Here is an 18,908-nt window from a genome sequence, read left to right as displayed (position 1 = left end):
TTTTCAAGTTCTGAAAATTTCAGAAGATAACCTACATTGTAGATGCATTTATATTTTGCTGGATGGTCAGAGGTGCCCTAAACCTCATTGTATATGAACTAAAATAAGTGAAATTTAAAAGTTCTAATCTTTGCCACAGAGAAGTAGCACTAAGTGTTATTAATGAAATGCTGATAATATTAGTAGATAGAAGATGTAAAGTTTGGCATGTGCCAAGCATGGCTTTCTGCTGTAATGCAACTTCAGATAATAATGTCAAAAACTGTTATTGAAATAGTGGATCAGTAACATGTATGCAGTGAAGCCTCATTCCCTGCTAAGATTTCATTCTTTCTTACCTGGTCTCTTCTGTAGCTATGAAGAAACCATCATCTGAAGCATCAAGCCAATTTTGCCTCTGTCTCTTGATCACTGGAATGGTGCTGGTCTTAATGGCACTTGCACTGGCTTGCAAGGCCTTCCCATTAGTCATGTGGATGTGGGGAGCAGCATGCTGAAATCATAATAAAAGGGAAAGGTGTTTGTCTGAGAATAAGCATAATTCCATTAACGAATTCTGCTGCAAAGGGCAGCCTACACACGTCTGAAAACCTGGCTCATCTTCCTCAATCAGCACCTGGGGGCAAGATAACAACCAACCTGTGCCCATTGACATGTTTCATGCATAGGTTTGAAAGTTGTTTAAAAACTGAATTAACTATTGCTAATGCCATTGTATACAAAAAAGATATTGAAGCATGAGTCAATGCTATGAACTAAGCAATTCAGAAACAGAAACCCATTGATTTCAGGAGAGAATTAACATTTTCTGAGCAAAAAAACTAAAATCCCAAGCAATGAGATACAAGACCTATTTTTTCATCCAACTATGGCATTAAACTAATTTCAAAAAATGCATATTTCTCACTTTGCAGGTCCTTACTCTGCCTGTTTTTGTTTTTAAATAGAAGTCACTGAATAAGTGGTTTGGTCCTGCTGTTAACCTGAATGGAAGCAGCAAAACAAAGGTTTATATCACCATGTTGATGCCATGGTTCTTAGGTTTACTCACTGGTGTTTATCTAGTTAGAGCTACCTGCAATATATCTGCATTCATTTCACAGCTGATAACATCAAACTGAAAATGATGCATTGATTTTCCACTCAACCTTTACCCGGAGTAATTGTGCAATGAGAGAAAGTACTCAGATCTAACAAGAGAAGCTGCCTTCTTACACATGAGGAGAGTGGAAATGTTTTCTGTAATCATCTGTGGCTAATGTTTTGGAAGAATACACCATGACAAAAAAAATTAATCTTGCAAATCCTAATCTTGTTTCCCACATAATCAATTAGCAGCAGGACTAACAACAATTGGACAGAACCAGTTACGATGGAAGACATTATACAAAGAAGAAAATTTGCTTACTTTATCTCACATGAATTCAACAGCATGTTTTCTTAGGTAGAAGTACTATTTTCTTGGTAAAATAACACCAGTGTTCCACATTACTGATAGCATTTTTGTAACATTCCTCAAATGCACCCAATGCTGCACATTCATGGGAGTAGCCCCTACTTAGGGGAGCAGCACCACAGTCATGAGTAAAGAAGGGACTGGTAGCACCCACAAAACCAGCAGAACAGAGCACAGAACTGATCTCTTAAATCATGTCATAAAAACATAAAATAGCCAGAAAATATAAACAAGGGCATCATTTTTTCTGAACAATTCTTACACTCACATTCAAAGCATTATATTCACATAATGACAAAACCCTGATCCGCGCCATTTGCTCTCTCCAGTAGGACAAATGTTGTGGTGTGAAGCAATATCCTGTTTCACCTTTCCCAGTCCTCAGGTGTGCCAACCTCTCCCTTCCCCTCCCCCTTGCCCCCTTGCCAAGTGCTGTCCATCAATCTTAACATTCCAGCAAGGGCATCATCTGGTTGGTGACGTTCAAAAGATGCTTCTCAGCCCTGGGGTCATTGGCCAGTCTAGGTGTCATTGTCCCCTGAGACTGCCCCCCTCCCACCTGGTTGGTGGCACACCTGTCCCTTCCTCTCCCCCTTTCCCTGGGCTTGAAAAGACACGGGACCATGAGGTCGGGATTCTGTTGGAGCTGTTACCAAGATTCGGAGATCTGTGACCATGGAATAAAACTCTGGATTAACCCTCCGGCAGAATCCGTCTCCTTTTCCTCTTCACCTCGCCTAAAGCCTTCCCATTAGAGCTAAAAACTGAATTCCTGCTTGCCTGGACTTGTTCCAAGTGCCAGCTGCAGCATCCAGCCGGCCAGGGGTGTCTCTGAGGTGAAAACACCACAGTTGCCGCCTCTGGTCAAGCAGCAAGGGCCAGAAGAGCCCAGGCACGTTCCACCCGCTAATATTGGAATCACATTCCAATAGACAAATTTTATGCATTGGACAGAAAATTTCCATCTATCCATTATGCTGCTGTGAGTAACTGAGCCATCCCCTCTGTGATTCCTCAGATCTCATGTAACAAAACCAAACAAGAAGAGGAGAAACAAGACATCATATTTGAGTGAGTCACATATAAATCTTTCTTAGACCTAAACTATTTTCCTTTGTCTTAAACCAAAGAAGATTTAGGATGAATTTAATTGTTGCACGTAGGATCATTAATCTATCTTTGTAGCCCTTTAAAAATACTTACTCTTTTCCATTTTTTCAATCAGTGTCTAGACTGCAGTTTGGCTTTCACATATTTTTTCATATTGGCTCTGATGGGGAAAAGTACCTAAAAGACATGCTACTAGAAGTAATTCAGCTGTTATTTAGAGTAAATTCAGGATAAAGTACATAGGTGCTATGAAATTAGAAATTCATTAAGGTTTTTAACTACTGATCTCTTCTTGTACACAGTGGGTGGTGCTCAAAAAGAGAGTAAGGAGTCATGCATGGAAAACATTGCCACACATCAGATTTCCCATTCAATACTTCTATCTGGCAATTTCCTGTGCCATGCACTACAGAGGAGCATTCAAGGGCTCCAATGGTATATTTTTGTTGTGCTTCCCTACTAAATAATGGGTTTAAGGTATCTCATGTAATGATTCAGATCTTTTCCCAGGCTCCTTTCCAATACACCATTGAATGTTTCCTTAAGATAAGAAATGCAGGCAAAAAATGTTCAAAAAAGTTACAAAAAGTGTCTTTCCTGTGGCATAAACTCTGAAAAACAGTAAAGCCTGATGGAAAAAGTACTTGTCTTTTCACAACACTTTTTCCCCTGGCAGAGCCAGATATTGCAACTAATTCTGAACTTCTGTTTTTTTCTACTTTTATTAGCCCCTAACCCTCACTCCAGGCAAGAGATAACATTATAGAAAACGACACAAGGCTTACAATATCATCTGCTTTCTGTTGCATCAAATTGGTTAGAATTTTCTCTTTTATTTCCTTTCTGCTCCAGCCCTTTTAAGCTATTTGAAGAAATTAATTACATTTCACAGAAGGACAGAGAAAATAAGACCATTGTTCTCCAGTCTGTGCTAGGGACCACATTAATTTCAAGTTAATAAAAACAATTGAAGCTCTTGACCAGGAAATCAGTTCATTAGTTCCTCTCAAAAAATATATTCATCAATGCATATGAAAATGAACATTCAATGCCACTGTCACACTAATATCAATACCAAGAGCAGAATGAACTTTCATACAAAGTACTCATTAAATGCTTTTCTTTTATGATGATGATGAACTCAAATTTTCCCTCCTAGAACACAGTTATGCCAGAAAGGTTATGAAAGCCTCAAGAATACTCCCTGTGCTACCACAGAAGTCTTTCTCATTTAAAACTCTTCTTGCAAAAGCTTCAGTAATTTCCTCACAACACCACCGTGTGCAATCAGCTGCTCTGCTTTGATTTTGACTGTGTACATCACCAATGAGCTGTGCTCTGAGTTTGCAACACAGCCACTGGTGTTAAGGGTCTGCATGCCAGGGCCACATCACAGCAGCACCTGAGCATCAGGAGTTTGCATTGTGGACAAATCATCCTCTGTGATGAGTGACTCCTTTCTCCCAAATTCTTCACTTCAGTCTGAGCACATTCACTGAGATCTCTTGTTCCTCTGTGACAAAACTGTTCCACACTCAAAAGACATCAGGAGAAAAAACTTTGAGAGCACTCAGAAGAAAAACTTCTCAATACAAAGGGAGTTCTGATTCAGGCAAACTTACATCCCTTAAAGAACACAAATATTCAAGTCATCATGGGCTAATCTCTGGGAAGAGTCTCACCTGTCAAACAGGTGTTGTCCAAGCTGCAGAGTGAATGCACCCTCAGAGACCAAAGGCAATCCTTCCAAGGTCTTCAACAAGGAGGACTTTACATAAAGACTGGTTGTTGTGCAGCTCCCCCTGCCCCTTGCTGATCCATTTCTCTGCTGCTTGCAAGTGCTGCTCATCAAAACTCACCTGGCAAGGGCATGAATTTCCCATCTGCACACAGTGGACAACTGAGACACCTCCAATTTCCAAGAAACACAGGTGATCCCTTCACAAAGAAGCTACATGTCTTTGTCCCTGTCACATCTTCTGGGAGCAGCAGCACTGAGTTACAACTGTAAATCAGGTCTTTCAATACAAGATGCACCTGGCATAAGGCTTTGCTGTGGCAGGGAAACCAAGGAAACGACTGCATAGGATCACTATACCCGTGATATCTGCTCTAGTGGCAGCTATGAGTCCAATGAAGTCTGGATACCATCCCAAAATCACCTTAAATAAAAGTGGCAACTTATTATAGCATTTTTATTATCAAGAGTACATCTCCTGTCCTCACTGGCTCCCAGAGAAGTACAAGGACACTGAGATGCATAATGGTAAGACAAGAGAGGAATCCTATACAAATTCAGAAGTGGGACCCAGATCCTAAATTCTAGCCAAGGCTCCTGCCTATAAGTTGCTCAGTTTTTTATATTGCTATATAAGTGGTCAAACATTTATTCATTGAGAGCCACTAAAAATTCTGAAAAGACACTCAGATCTGAAAAAAATTCAGCTTACAGTAATAAGCACTTACAGTAATTCAAAGTGTAAAAATTAACAGTGAACATTTGTACTATGGCTGAAGGAATGTATAACTGGACTAACATAAATTCCTAAGTGGATTTCAATTTATGATTTCTTATGTTTTCCTCCATTGTTTCTAGAAGGAAAACATTCCTTTTGCCTTAAATTAACATTTTTAGGGTTTTTTTGTTGTTTCTTTAAACAAAACAAAAAAAATCAATTCAAAGCAGAGCAAAAGAAGCTCCATACAAGGAGAAAGAAATCACTAGAATAAATCAGCTATGCTCAGATGACTGGCAATTACCCGTATTAATTGGTTCCATATATTTTGCATTGGCCTAATTATACAATACATCATTTAAAACAAGTTTAGAATTACCTTAAGTTTAATCAGGTATTGATTCTCTTTTGCCACACCTGAGGTATTCCTATTTCCAAAGGGATTAGCATTATACCTTTAATAAGCATCAAGGGTTGGGGCTGGTTTACTTATTCATAGAAGTGTGAGATGAATGCAAAAATTAATACCCAAAATCTCTACACAGCATGAAGTTGCAAATGTTGATAATAGTATGCAGGCAGACAACCACTTTGGGTATAGAATTTCATTAAAAAACCCAAAGGCTATTAAAAGTGAAAGATGTTCAAGCAACAGATCATACACAAGAAAATAAGCAAGTACTCAACACAAGTATAACTTCGGAACCTCTGGATTTGCCACCAAACCTTTCACAAACACCTACAATAGTTGTAATGCTGAAAATTTTGTGTTTTCTGTGAAAATGCTGAAAATGTAATGCTACAATCACTTTTCTGTGCAAGGGAAACAAACCCACCAAAAAACCCCAAAAGAAACAACCCTCCTAAAAGATGACAGCTGACTTGCCAAAGCCTCTGGGCCAGAATACTGCAATGTTTATAGTCCCTGCTTGTCATACATGGCACACAAAAGCTATATAACCTCTGAATACACCATGTCTTAGATGGTATAATTTTGAAGTAAACAGTTATTTATGGAAATCAGTAAATTAGTAATGGAAAATTAGGCTAGGCAACTATGCCCAGAATAAAAGGAAATTTATTTTATAGTTAAAAGAGAGCATGCTCTCCCTCTCCCCTCATCACACAGATGCTTAAAATAGTTTCTGGGTTTTTAGTTTTATGAACAAGAATCTGAAACAAAAAATATGCAGCTATCATTGCCTTTAAATACAGGAGAAAAATACTTGTAATGTCCTCAGAAAAACTGGACTTTGTTTTTTGAGCAGAACACACTTTATACCTCGCTGGCTTTGACTTCAGCAAAAATCTGAATCTTCAGAGACAAGATCAGATTTAATGCCTTACATTATTTCAACACCTGTATATGCAACTTTAAAGAGGTGCAAAAACTTCACCTTGGTAAGACAAAAGTTCTTTTACATCAGAGCAGCCAAGGCAGTAGCACAAATTTGCTGTGGTACCTCTCACATTCTGATGACTACAGGTCATGCTTTAACTTTTCATGTTACAATATAACTGTAATGATTCAGAAAAAGGGGACTTCATTTCAGAGTAAATATTTATTACAGTAGCATTTTACATTGGCTCTCAGCAGCATTGCTTTACTACATCTGTATCAAATGTATCATCTCATCCTGTTTTTAATGCAAGGAATACCATATTTCCTGGTTTTCCTGACAGTTTCTACTTACTCACTGGGGAGTAAGAAATTTTCTTGTACACATTCAGTTATGCTTTAGATGCAAAGTAGAGCAGACATTGCTGTAACAATTTCTCTTTAAGAAGAATACTTACTTTTATTTCTACCTTTATTTATTTAAGTGCAATGAAAAATTACTGCGCACTGACTGCAGAATATTCACTTGAGGTCTGAGCCATCAGAGCTGTCAGCAGAGAGGTCTGGAAAGGTTCAAAACACAGGATTCTCTCAAGAACTCAAGTTATTTAAAAACCTTTTCCTTCTCTCTTTAAAAGTTAGGACATGTTTTGGTGTGAGAAAAAAAATATATAGGAAAAATCCTCACTCTTTTGGCTCAGTTTTTAGAACTGTTCTGGTATATCAATGGAAAAGAGAGACTCAGTATCTTCAGAGTACAATTAATAGGACAAAAAAGGGTAAAGGTAAAGCAGAGTGAAGGGTTCACCAGCTTCAACACAATTGTCCTGCTTTTTTTCCCCAAACCAATGCAGTATGGAAAAAACATTGAAAAGTTTTTCAATCCCTTCCAAAATTTCATAGCAGAGGAATACACTTGAATAACTAAATATTTTCTTTTGAAATGGGTGTACTTAAAACAAATTCATGACCAAGAAGGATAACATCACATCCAGTAGGAAACAGAAACATCACTTTTCCAGACATCTCTACTATTTTGAAATCTGTGGTCTGTAGTCCTTACCTATTTATAATTCAATTGCACTGGATTATTAATGTCCATTGATGATAAAGGCAATGAACTATATTAAACATTTATCCCCTGCAGAATGAAGAAATCCATGGGAGAATTTACCTGTCCCATAAATGCCATACATAAAAAAGATATAAACTTGAAGGGACACTCTAAAAACTGTAGGAATGGAAATAAACAAGCTGATGTCATGATTTGCTGGGGCTTATTCTAAAATTTCAATGCCTGACTATTTTCCAAAAGCAGAAAGCCCTCTCCTCAAACACCCACAGGACAGGCATCAATCATAAGAGATTGAGAAAAGTTTTCTCTATGTGAATTGTTGTTCAGCCCTTACCTAACTTTATTGTGAGTTTGAAAAATAAAGAGACCAACATTTCTCACCCTATAAAAATGCAAGATAGTCACTAAGTGCATGACATTTTTTACATAAAGCTTTCTAATCTCATTTTTGAAAGTGTATCTATCCTCTTAAACATTTCCCATTTCTGGAATCCAAATTATCAAACTCAAGGTAAAGTCAGAAACCGGCCTCTAAGGAATGTTAAGCAAAAAATCACTCAGCTATTGTTCTGAAATTTAAATGTGCTTTGCCCATAGATACAATGCAAGAAATTTTATCGACATTAATTTGATATAATCAAAAATCAATTAAACATAGAGCATAGAATTGTAGTTGAATTTTTCAGCTATTCAAACTGACAGCACTGTTACTTCTTAAGCTCTTTAATCTCTGATTTTTTCCCCAAGATTTCTCATGAAATAAAGACAGACTCGTTTTATGTCTACAGTGATACTGGAATATAAATTAAAAAAAAAAAAAGCCAATCGGTTAGGATACTACTATATCTACTTCATTTTAAAGGAAAAAACCATAGCTATAGGCAGATCAATACCTATAATCTCCTCTATACTTACCATGATTGTTCTTGTTGTATGGCTGGATGATTCTGGAAAATAAAAGAACCAGACCACATTAGAATGTTTTCTTTATCCATGAAAGCCCTATGTTCTGATGCTCACCCTGAAGGCTATGATACTACTGCTCAGCTACAACAATGAACACATCAAAAATGCAGAGACTGGAAAGAATTCTCATGAAGTGAGCATGAGACTCATCATTGGTCCTGAATATATATGGCATGCTATAATACGCTGTTAACTGCACTCGTTCTCTTTGCTTAATTATCCTCTTCTGCAAGAAAATATAAAAATGGAACTAATTCATAATTCATGTTTGAAGCAGTGAGGGCTTTTTCATTTTGCTTCCAACATATGGCATCATGAAGGGTTAGCTCTGCAGACAAAAATACAGATAGTATCAACATAATCCATTACTATTCCCATTTCAAAAAGAAGGTTTATAAAGCTAATCAACCCTTTTTCTTAGAATTTTGAGGTGGATGCTTAGTTTGAAACTGACAAAGCTTTTTGAGAAATGCAACATGCACAAAGTTAACAATTGTTTCCCATATGATAAATCAGGAGTCAATCAACTGAGCTCATGGTTATATTTATATAAATTGCAGAGCAATCACTACTAGGCCAATAATTAACATAGATTTCACCTTGCTGTTTAACTCAGATTACTTTTGCTTTTTACTTTCCCCAAGAGTAGAAATAAATCACATTCTCTTTGGCTTTAAAATGTTACAGTTCACATATTAGAGACCTTGTTCTTTTTCAAAGCAGTGCAACTTCAGTAACAAAACATAAACAGTTAAAAAACCTGCAAGAAAACTCACTGCTGGTCTATAAGATGAAAGATGATACTACCAGCAGTCTCACAGACTTGCTCAAAAATTTGGATAGGACACTTTGTTGCCTATAGAGAGTTCTTAAGGAAGGGACATTCATCAAAACCACATGTTTTTATAAAAGGTACACAAGTCTGAATGGATTGAAAAAGCAGAGTCTCAGTTCTGCAAGCAAGATAAATTCTAAATAATTACACTTATTCATTCTTGGTTCCAAATTGCAACTTACAGAGTTTCTGACTAGTATCACTTACACAAAGAATTCTTGAGGGATTTTATTATTGTTAAAAATTGTATTAAAGAGATTAAAAGGACATGAGAAGGGCTGCATATCTCTCTCTCAAAAAAAAAAATGTAATTACACTCTTAAAGTGGCATTTCCCTTTCATTTTGAGCAGTCAGCTTAGTCTGAAGGTATAGTTCAATCACTGATAGAAAAAAGGTAAACCATTTTAAACATCTCAAACTATTTTTAAACTCCAACATTCAACAGAAATTCCAGTATATAGTTTACATTTACATTTGTACAAGTCTTCATCCCTAGTCAGTTTTAAATAAGAAATATTTATATCACTAAGGTCACATTGATAGTACTGTAATGTGAATACCTACCTAAAGCCAGCAATATCTCAGTTGTGAGTTCCTCTACCAGACCTCTTTCCCCCTCTTTTTTCATGCAAAAGTTATCATTTATAAATACACATTTAGGTCACTAGTCCTCAAGGCAATTTTTAAACTGGTAGTATAAGAACTAAATATTGTAATAATCTACTGCTTCCTGATACTTGAACCTATTTGGCACTATTACAGAGCAAGAGAATATCAAAGTAGAGTGAAGAACTCTGTAATCTGTTAAATTTTTATCTTCACAGTAATTTTTGATATTAAAACTTTTTTTTTTTTTGGCATCGCATTAAAATAACATTTCAGGACCTGAATATTCCTGGGAAAACACAGAGACTGCATTAATGGAATAATAAATGAGACTAAAATTCATTCAATTTATAAACATAAATATTCAGAAAAAAAACCCCACCCAACCACCTTATCTCCAACATCCAGCCACCTTATCTCCAAGAGCACAATATTTTCTGAAGAATTCCGAACGTAGGCAGAATTATCCACAAAATTAAACACAAAGAATGGGGCTTCTTGTCTCTTGAAATAGAGAAGAGATGCATTACTGAGTGCTTTCAGTTACTCCCAAAATGATCAAAGCCCACAAACAAAAATCCACATTTTTTATACAGAGATACTTGAAACCTTCCCTCTTACTCAGAGGTGCTGTGCTTTTGGCATAGCTCTATATGCCAAGTCTATAAAAACTGTGCTTTGCCATGATTGTCCCAAAATACACAGACACGCTCTCACTCAGTTGTCTGTGAAACTGAGAAGATCTCCCTAAAATGAGCTGAGAAACAACTGAATTTTCCTGGAAATTGTTAAACAGTGCATTTCTGAAAAGAACCTGACAGACGCTGTTAATGCAGTGCCAGCAGCTCTTAACTCCAGGATATTACAATATTGATAATCTAATAATAAAACCCAGCCAAGGAGTCAAAAGAGATGTTATATTTGTAAATATCCCTGTTATATCATGCAATAGACTCATTCGCTTTTTTTGCATGTATTTTTCTTGCTGTAGATACTGAAATATCATCTAACTTGCCAAACATCAGAGACCTGACTATATCCATAAACACAAAGATAGGAAAAGAACTGTTTAATAAGTAGATATAGTCAAAAGATTCTAGGATCTAGCATAGAGTACTAATTAAGGTGCCATTGTTACACAATTTAAACTCTTATATACTCTGATACACAAATACTCAGACTTTGGAACTGAACAGACACCAATTTCTTCCAGAAAATAATTACACCCTGACTTGGCAGGTTCTGAAAAATACTTATGCATGGACAGACCAGCCAATTTTGTGGAAAACTTTTAACTAAGGCAACTAAGGAAGAAAGCCCTTGTTTAAAAAGGCAGTCACACAGCATTAGAAAGCTTTACAAAGGGTCTGCACACCAATGTAAACTCCAGCGCATCTCAAGGGGATCAGATATTATTTAAAAATCACAACATTCTCGGTGTTGAACAGAACAGAAAACAGAACTTTGGATTTTCATTTTTATCTGCCAAGTTCTACAATGCTTTAGGGAAGTGATATAATCTGGCTGGAATCTTAGTGAAACGGGCACCCGTGGACACTTGGTTTATAAGTGAGTTCTTACAGCAGAGGACTTTGTGCAAGACAGTGATGTGTACTTGCACCCCTGCAGTAGGAGGGGAACTCCAGGATGGAGACTGATTCTCCCCTTAAGGGCTGTGAGTGCCAGGGAAGTGGATTGCTCCATTTTAAGCAGAAGTGAGCAGACATCATCACCACTAGCAAGGGTTTGTAGTGCTGTCACGTGGGGGAGTTTTAGTAAATGCAGCTTCAGTGCTGATAAGATGCTTATAAGTTTATTACTGTGGAGAAATTGATGTACCAACAACAGAAACGGCCTAAGATGCCCCTGTGCCCTTTCTACAACATATTTATTTGAACTCAAATAGAAATGAGTAAGCTGTAGAAGACATCTCCTCACATTAGAATGTGCTTTACCAACCATATTGATCATCAAGCATTTCTCTCTGTTTTCAGACAGTAGGACACCATAAAACTTCCCACTGTAAAACCATTTAAGGCTAAATCAGAAACAGTGCATTGCTTAGGGATGGTGTCAGCCACATAATTATTTCAAGTTTACATATTATTTCCCAACAACATGTTATTTTTTGTTACATATCAAAACTCTTTTCCAGATGTTCATGTGTTATTTGTATATGTGATATTCTTTATTTCTGCTGATAGAAAACAGAGTTCCCTGGCATTTTCCTTTTTGGGAAATGGGATCATTGACAGTAATAATGGATGAAACATGTCCTACTTCTAAAACTTCCAGAATAAATATGCTTGAAGCTAATGTGATTTTGATAGGTGGAAAATAAAGGCAGACTGGCAATATCAGAACGGTTCAATCCTAGCAACATCTCAGCATAAGACTTTAAAGGTTAATTTCACCCAGGATGGACCACCTTATGAAAAAATCTGAGAAAGGAAGACTGCTTCATTATTTCTCCTCCATTTGGGTTATGAATGTTTTGAGTAACCAAACATAATTGTTTTTTTCCTCCTAGTTTGCAGCAACTGAACAAGTGACATTTTTAATTCAAAAGTATTACTAAAAATATATAAATATATATGTATATCTGACAGTAAGAATGATTTTTGAGGAAGACTGTTATTCTCTCAAGACAAAAGTTTTAAACACTGAAGAAAGAATATACCGATGGGGAAAAAAAAAAAAAAAACAACAGAAAACCAAACAAATAAACAAAAAAAACCCCAAAAAATAAAATAAAACCCACAACCAACCAACCAAAAAGCTCCACAAAAAACCACACTAAACCTCACAGACCAGACACAGGATCTTTCCAGTTCCACTGCCTAAGCACTTTGTAAAGATGCCTTCCCTATTGCATTATGTACTAAAATTGTTAGGAACTATTGCTCTGCAATCACAGCTTACAAAAAATAATCAACCTACTTGCCAGTAATCATACACAGAAGCACTGTGAGCATGAACTCCAGATCTTGAATCCAGAACCCATAATTCAGGAGGTAATATGCGGCTAATCCTGTTATCAAACAAACAGGATTCTCTTTCTGCAACTGTAATTCTTTAAAATAATACTAGGGGAAAGTAGTGATTCTAGGAATTAAGCTCTGGCTATTTGCATTGTGGTTTAAATGTTAACTTAATTACAGTGTTGTTTCCTGTTTGAAAAGCTGATTGATTCTGCCAATTAGGAAAGCCAAGGTTGCTGCAGTTTCATGTCTACACAATACCTGTATATTAAAACAAGAAACACTGACTCAACAGCAGAAATGGGGCACTTTACCATGAAGTGCCCTTCCCTCCACCTGGGATCCCACTTGCCTTGCTCTTCCTGATCCCTGCTGCCATGAGTGGTACCAGAAACATGTATGCACTGGTGAGTTCAGGGATGCAACACATCAATTTTTCATAAGCATTCATTTCCTTGGCACAACAAAAGCAAAGTAATCTATGGCACACTCAAAGTAGTGCTTTAAAGCATGGACGTGACTCTAGATTTTTGCTTTTCTTGTGAATCAATTGTAGGCAAAGAAGCCTTACAAAACCAAAGATCAATTTTTGAAAGAAAGGAATAAGTGCCAAAGGAATCAATAATAGTGTTCTATTCAATTTCTAATGTACTTGCACCCTGGGAAATAATTTACATTTCTCAAGATACAGTAAACCTGAGCATTTCAGTTGAATGGATATTGTATTTTGACTTTGACATAACAAAAGTAATCGCTGTCTGTATTTTTAAAAATACACAACTTGCTTAGGAACAGTTCTTTCTCAGAGGAAATCCAAGGAAACCTAGGTTTGCTGAAATGCTTTTGCTCCTCCCAAGCACTCCTGTGGGCAAATTACACTCCTTACCTTTTCTCACTGAAAAATACCCTGCAGTTTAAGCAGTCATCAGACAGAGAATGGAAGACTGTCCTTTTATTTGTACTCAAAGGAGCTCAAATACTTGGAAGATAACTGTAATGTAAATTCAATGTACATGTGAGATAATGTACCTCGTGAGACAAGAAATAATTTTGTCAATTTTAAGAAATTCTTGAGGGAAAAGATATTTCTCTTCTATATTTTCAGACAAAAGTATTTTCCTCCTACTTGGTTATTGTTCATGTTAAGTCACAATATCATTTGCATCACTGGGTTTGGAGAAATGAAGACCGACGAGGGAAGTGGGGAATCATCAACTCACTCTTGAATAGCACAGAAATTTAAATAGGGAAAAAAATTTACTTGATACTTGCTAACATGAAATGCAGAAGCTTAGTTCTACAAATGATTGACAATGTCAGCAGTAACATCCTGGGGTAATTAAGGCCTGTGTCACTTTCCAGGCACATTATTTGGGCTCTGGAAGTTGTCAGTAGTTCATCATGATTTGTACCTCTGCAAAAACAAGTGAATTTACTAACCACAGAAATGTAAGCTTTAGAGCATTTTAGTTTCCTAATAAATATTTTAAATTATTGCTTCCAACTGCACAGTGAAAATGGAGAGAAATTGGCTACTCTTGTGCAAGTTGCAAAATTTAAATGTAAAAAGGTTGTTAGGTCAATCTCTTGAGGGTCAGAGATGGTTTAAATGACTCTGTATAGAAAGGCAGGACTAAGCTCTTAAGTATTTCCTATAATGATATAAGCATAAAAGCAATATATTTCGGGAAGTAACTAAGAGCCATGAACACCTTTTCATATTCCTTTGCTTTCCTCAGTAAATGACAGTAACACAGCATCATTTTTTCCTGAGAGATCTATCTTCCGTGTTCACATTTCCATCAATACCAGTGTACACATTTGACTGAGAAATCTGCAGCTGAATATTTTAAAGCATTTTCTGGCTATACCAAAGACCAAAGCTAGAACACGCATGTCCTAAGCAAACTTCAGAGGGAAAACTGACTGTGGAGCAATATATAGCTTTTGTCTCTCACTTTTGGGAAGAGTGAGTACACACAATCCAGCATTAATCATACCTCGTGCTTTAGGATGGAAGAAATGGCAAATTTTCACATGGCAGCTTGTTTGCCACTACTCATTTCTACTCTTTCAGTAAGAGATCACTGGTATGTTAAAGGAGGTTTATAACAATTTTGGTAGGTTTACAGTTTATTAATGTGTAAGAGAAAGTCTATGGTTTTCTTTTTTAAAGTAACAGAGCACCAGGTGTTTTTTGATGTGCAATCCATGCTGCTCCTCTGCCACCATAGCAGAACATCTGTCTCTACCAAAACACAGTATTGTGATAACAATCAGACACTTTTGAGAAAAAACAACTCACTCACTGCTGAAAAATTCCACCCTAAAGTGAAACCTCCTTCCCTTTAATGTACTTTCACATAATGTTATGTGAACTTAATTATAATAATATTATAATTGTTTTCTCTGTTTCAAGAAAATTTGGGACAGGAAAGGTTTTAGTCTCCCTGTATGTCTGTCAGGCTGCTGATGTTTTCATCTGTTTGTCATAAATTCCCCATGGAAAACTAGGAGTGGAACCTAAGCCTGTCTACCTTGCTCATCTCCTGAATAGCCAATAGTATCAGTCATAAGCATAGAGAGAAGGATTGACCAAAACAGTATCTAAGAGAGAAGGAACACCTTTTTGAGGTTTTTCTCCATTTGCCAATTTCTCATGTCACCTTCTCATCCTGCCAGGCCAGAAATGTGTGGGTTCCTAGGAAAAGAGACCCCCAAAATTGTTGCCTCATTCCTAGATACTTCATGTATCTGCTGTGCACTTCAGTAATATTCCAGAACAGAAATTGGACTGTTGAAAGCATCCTCTTGAAGGCAGCAGGACATGTCAGACTGAAATACAGCACTAAAGGTATGGCAGGGAAGAAAGGAGGATCAGGGCTGTTAATTCGAGTCTCTTCAGCAATGAAATGCTGGCTCTTTTATTTTTGTCCACAATATGAAAATGGTATCAACAGGCACAGACAGATTTCGGTACCTCATCAGTACGCTGATGCCTTGGACATCCTGTGGATATTCTGGTTCTCATGCATGAAAGGTAAGGAAATGCATGCCAGTTGACAGAAATTATTCTTGTGTAAAATACCTCTACCTGATGTTTCCAAATACTATAAGCAAAATTATCATTACTCACCCTGCCAAAACAATAGGCTGACGTAAAATTTGAGTATTTGGATGCACTGTTCCTCACAGTTAAGCAGCTTGTGGGAGAAAGTAATTGCTTGGAATAATTTCAGACACTGTAATTTAAAGATCAGATTCAAAATATCTAAAGCACTTTACAGTCACACCTAAATCTTCCCATCATCAACTCCAGTAACAAAATTGGATACATGTAACCTTCTGCAACATCGTGATTTTCTGAAGATGGAATTTTCCCACTTGAAAGAGGCTATCTTCATGGCAGAGAACCACTTAAATATCTTATGCTGACTTTAATTTCAGCAGCAATTGAAATGCTACATCTCAGAGTAGTTAAAAGCTCCAGTATGTATATTACACAAAAGCTTCTCAAAGTACTGTGAGTTTTCCAGAACAGTACTTTGCCAGTTCACTGGCACTTTTTATTACATCTCACAGAATGCAAGATTTGCTGTTGTTTGAAAATAAAAAGAAAAACACTTTTCTAAGACCATTCAGCAAAACTCTTCCTCCCAATCAGGGACACAAAAACCTACGAGATCCTCTCTCTAGCTACAATACAGAGTGCTTAAGCAAAGCAATCACACTCATGTCCATGACTGACAATAACAAGACATCAGGGCACAACCTCCCCATTAAGAAAAGATAAATGAGGGAGCTCATTTATCAATTGCACCAAAACCTTTCTGGAGGTGCATCCATGGAAAACTGAAAGGGAATGTTGTGCTGCATTGGCTAAAAGCAGAACTCAAGACAGTGTAAGACTTGTATAAGAAATGCTAATCATATTCTTGTTTATTATTCTTAAAAGCATTTAACTAAATATTAATGATGTTTCTCATAATCTTCCCCCACTTCCCCAAAGAGGCATAAAAATGTGCCATTTCCATAATGTACTGCTATATTCAAAGCAAATAATTATTAATTTGCTTAAAAAGAAATTCTGCCAAAAATAAGGCACTCATCTAGGCAGTAAGATTGACTTAAATTATGCTAATCTATATATATATTTGCACAAGCCTAAGCAACATTAATTTGAATGCTGTGAAATATTGTACATCTTAAGTAAATATATTTATGTGGCTTTCTCAAAACAAATATCTAATACTGTTGGAGAAAAGGTACACTTGAAAATGCACACATTTACATGTAAATAATATTAAGATTATGAAAACAGCAAATGAGATTTAAAATAAATTCCCCACACTCCTTTTTGTTTGCTCATTTCACCAAAGCATGCACTGAAAGGCAGAATCTGTCATCATCTCCATATCGGCCTTCTGGATACTGTTAATTGATACAACACAATCAAACCTGCAGCAATCAATAGTATTTTGGAATCCAAAAAGCTTTTTAGTCTATTTATAGTAACACAAAAACTCTGGAGGCTGGCAAAAGCTTTCACTGCACAAATAGCACACTGTGGTCAGGGAAATTACAGAAACCACCACTTCCCAAGCTGATCTGGTGTTGAAGAGAAGCTGGATAAAACACAAGCAAAAAGAAAAATATATTTTATATTTACCAATAACCTGGAGAGGAGGTAAATGATGAATACTGAAGGTAATCACTTTTAAGTCAGAAGAAATGGATCTGTGCTGTTGAGTATCATTACTACTGGTTCGTTATTTTTTCATTGCATTTTATTTACATGTCTCCACATTTTAATCAAAGAGAGTGGCAAGAATAATAACAAAAATAGCCATTTTTTGTGATAAGATAGTAAATTATGCACTAAAAAATATAGATTTCACTTATTTAGGATATATGCTTTCCAGTATGTTGTTTTCACAAGAAACAGATAAGCAGAAATATTGTATTTGTAGGGTGCCCCATGGCAGGAAGCAATGATGCATCTGATTCCATGTTCTTAAAGCTAATTTATTATTTTAAGATACTATATTATATTAAAGAATACTATACTAAACTATACTAAAGAATAAGAAATACTTACAGAAGGCTAACAAGACAATAATGATTCTTTCCAGAGCCCCGACACAGCTTGGCAATGATTGGCCAACGAGTGAAAACACTCACACCAGAATCCAATGAAACAATCACCTGTGGCAAACAATCTCCAAACACATTCCAAAGCAGCAAAACACAGGAGAAGCAAATTAGATAATATTGTTTTGCTTTTTCTCTGAGATTTCTCAGCTTCACAGGAGCAAAATCCTGGGCAAAGCGATTTTTCCTGAAAATATGACTACCACACAGAAATATCTCCTAAAGCAGTGACTTGCAGCTCTCAATACTACTTTTTCAAATTAGATGTTATTTTGTGCAAATTGCTTTAACACAGTTGACTGTTTGATACACACTAATTGGTGTAGCTAATAACTGGTTTTACACACTCTTTACTTTGAGGAGAACATCTATACTAAGTAGAAGAAAAATTTTACAGATTTCCAAGCATGCCTCCTTACAGAGACATAAGGAGGGGTTTAATCATAATAATTACCTTGAACTTACTGCTACAGCCTTCTCTGCTGGAGAAATGTGCAGGTTGCAGCAAGATGGGGGTCAGTGTCTGCTCACAGATGAGAAGTGTTAGGACAAGAGGAAACAGCTTCAAGTGATGCCAGGGAAGGTTTTGGTTGGATATTGGGGAAAACTACTTCACTGAAAGCATTGCCGAGCAGTGGAACAGGCTGCCCAGGGAAGCAGTTCAGTCACCACCATCCCTGGAGGGATTTAACACTTGGGGCATGCTGGGTTTAAGGCTTAGCAGTGCTGAGTTGAGGGTTGGACTTCATCTTTGAGGTCTTTTCAACTGAAAAGTCTCAGTGATCATCTTTACATCCAAGGCAAACTGATTCATCATTCAGAGCTCTCATGGAGAGCCCAGTCTAAGGGCCAGCATTGGTGGAGGGGGAGGCCTTTGTCCACATTCTCATGCAGCAACTACTAAACCATCCATGCAGAACTCCACCTTCAAA

At 36.8% G+C, this 18,908-nt stretch overlaps 1 protein-coding gene across 2 annotated transcripts in view; it reads right to left on the bottom strand.

Moving 5' to 3' along the window:
- Positions 1-18,908, bottom strand: part of MTA3 (metastasis associated 1 family member 3) — a 137,745-nt gene that overhangs the window by 21,154 nt on the left and 97,683 nt on the right. For both annotated transcript variants that reach the window (XM_066546494.1, XM_066546495.1), the window contains exons 17-18: positions 8,352-8,383; positions 339-493 (exon numbers count right to left, since the gene is read on the bottom strand). In XM_066546494.1, coding sequence (XP_066402591.1) covers positions 339-493; positions 8,352-8,383 — 187 coding nt within the window. The remainder of the gene's footprint in view (positions 1-338; positions 494-8,351; positions 8,384-18,908) is intronic.

This window comes from Molothrus aeneus, chromosome 3, assembly GCF_037042795.1.
Source record: "Molothrus aeneus isolate 106 chromosome 3, BPBGC_Maene_1.0, whole genome shotgun sequence".
Classification (NCBI taxonomy): Eukaryota; Metazoa; Chordata; class Aves; order Passeriformes; family Icteridae; genus Molothrus; species Molothrus aeneus.
Note: the sequence above shows the minus strand (reverse complement) of the source record. Positions and strands in the feature narration are given on the sequence as shown.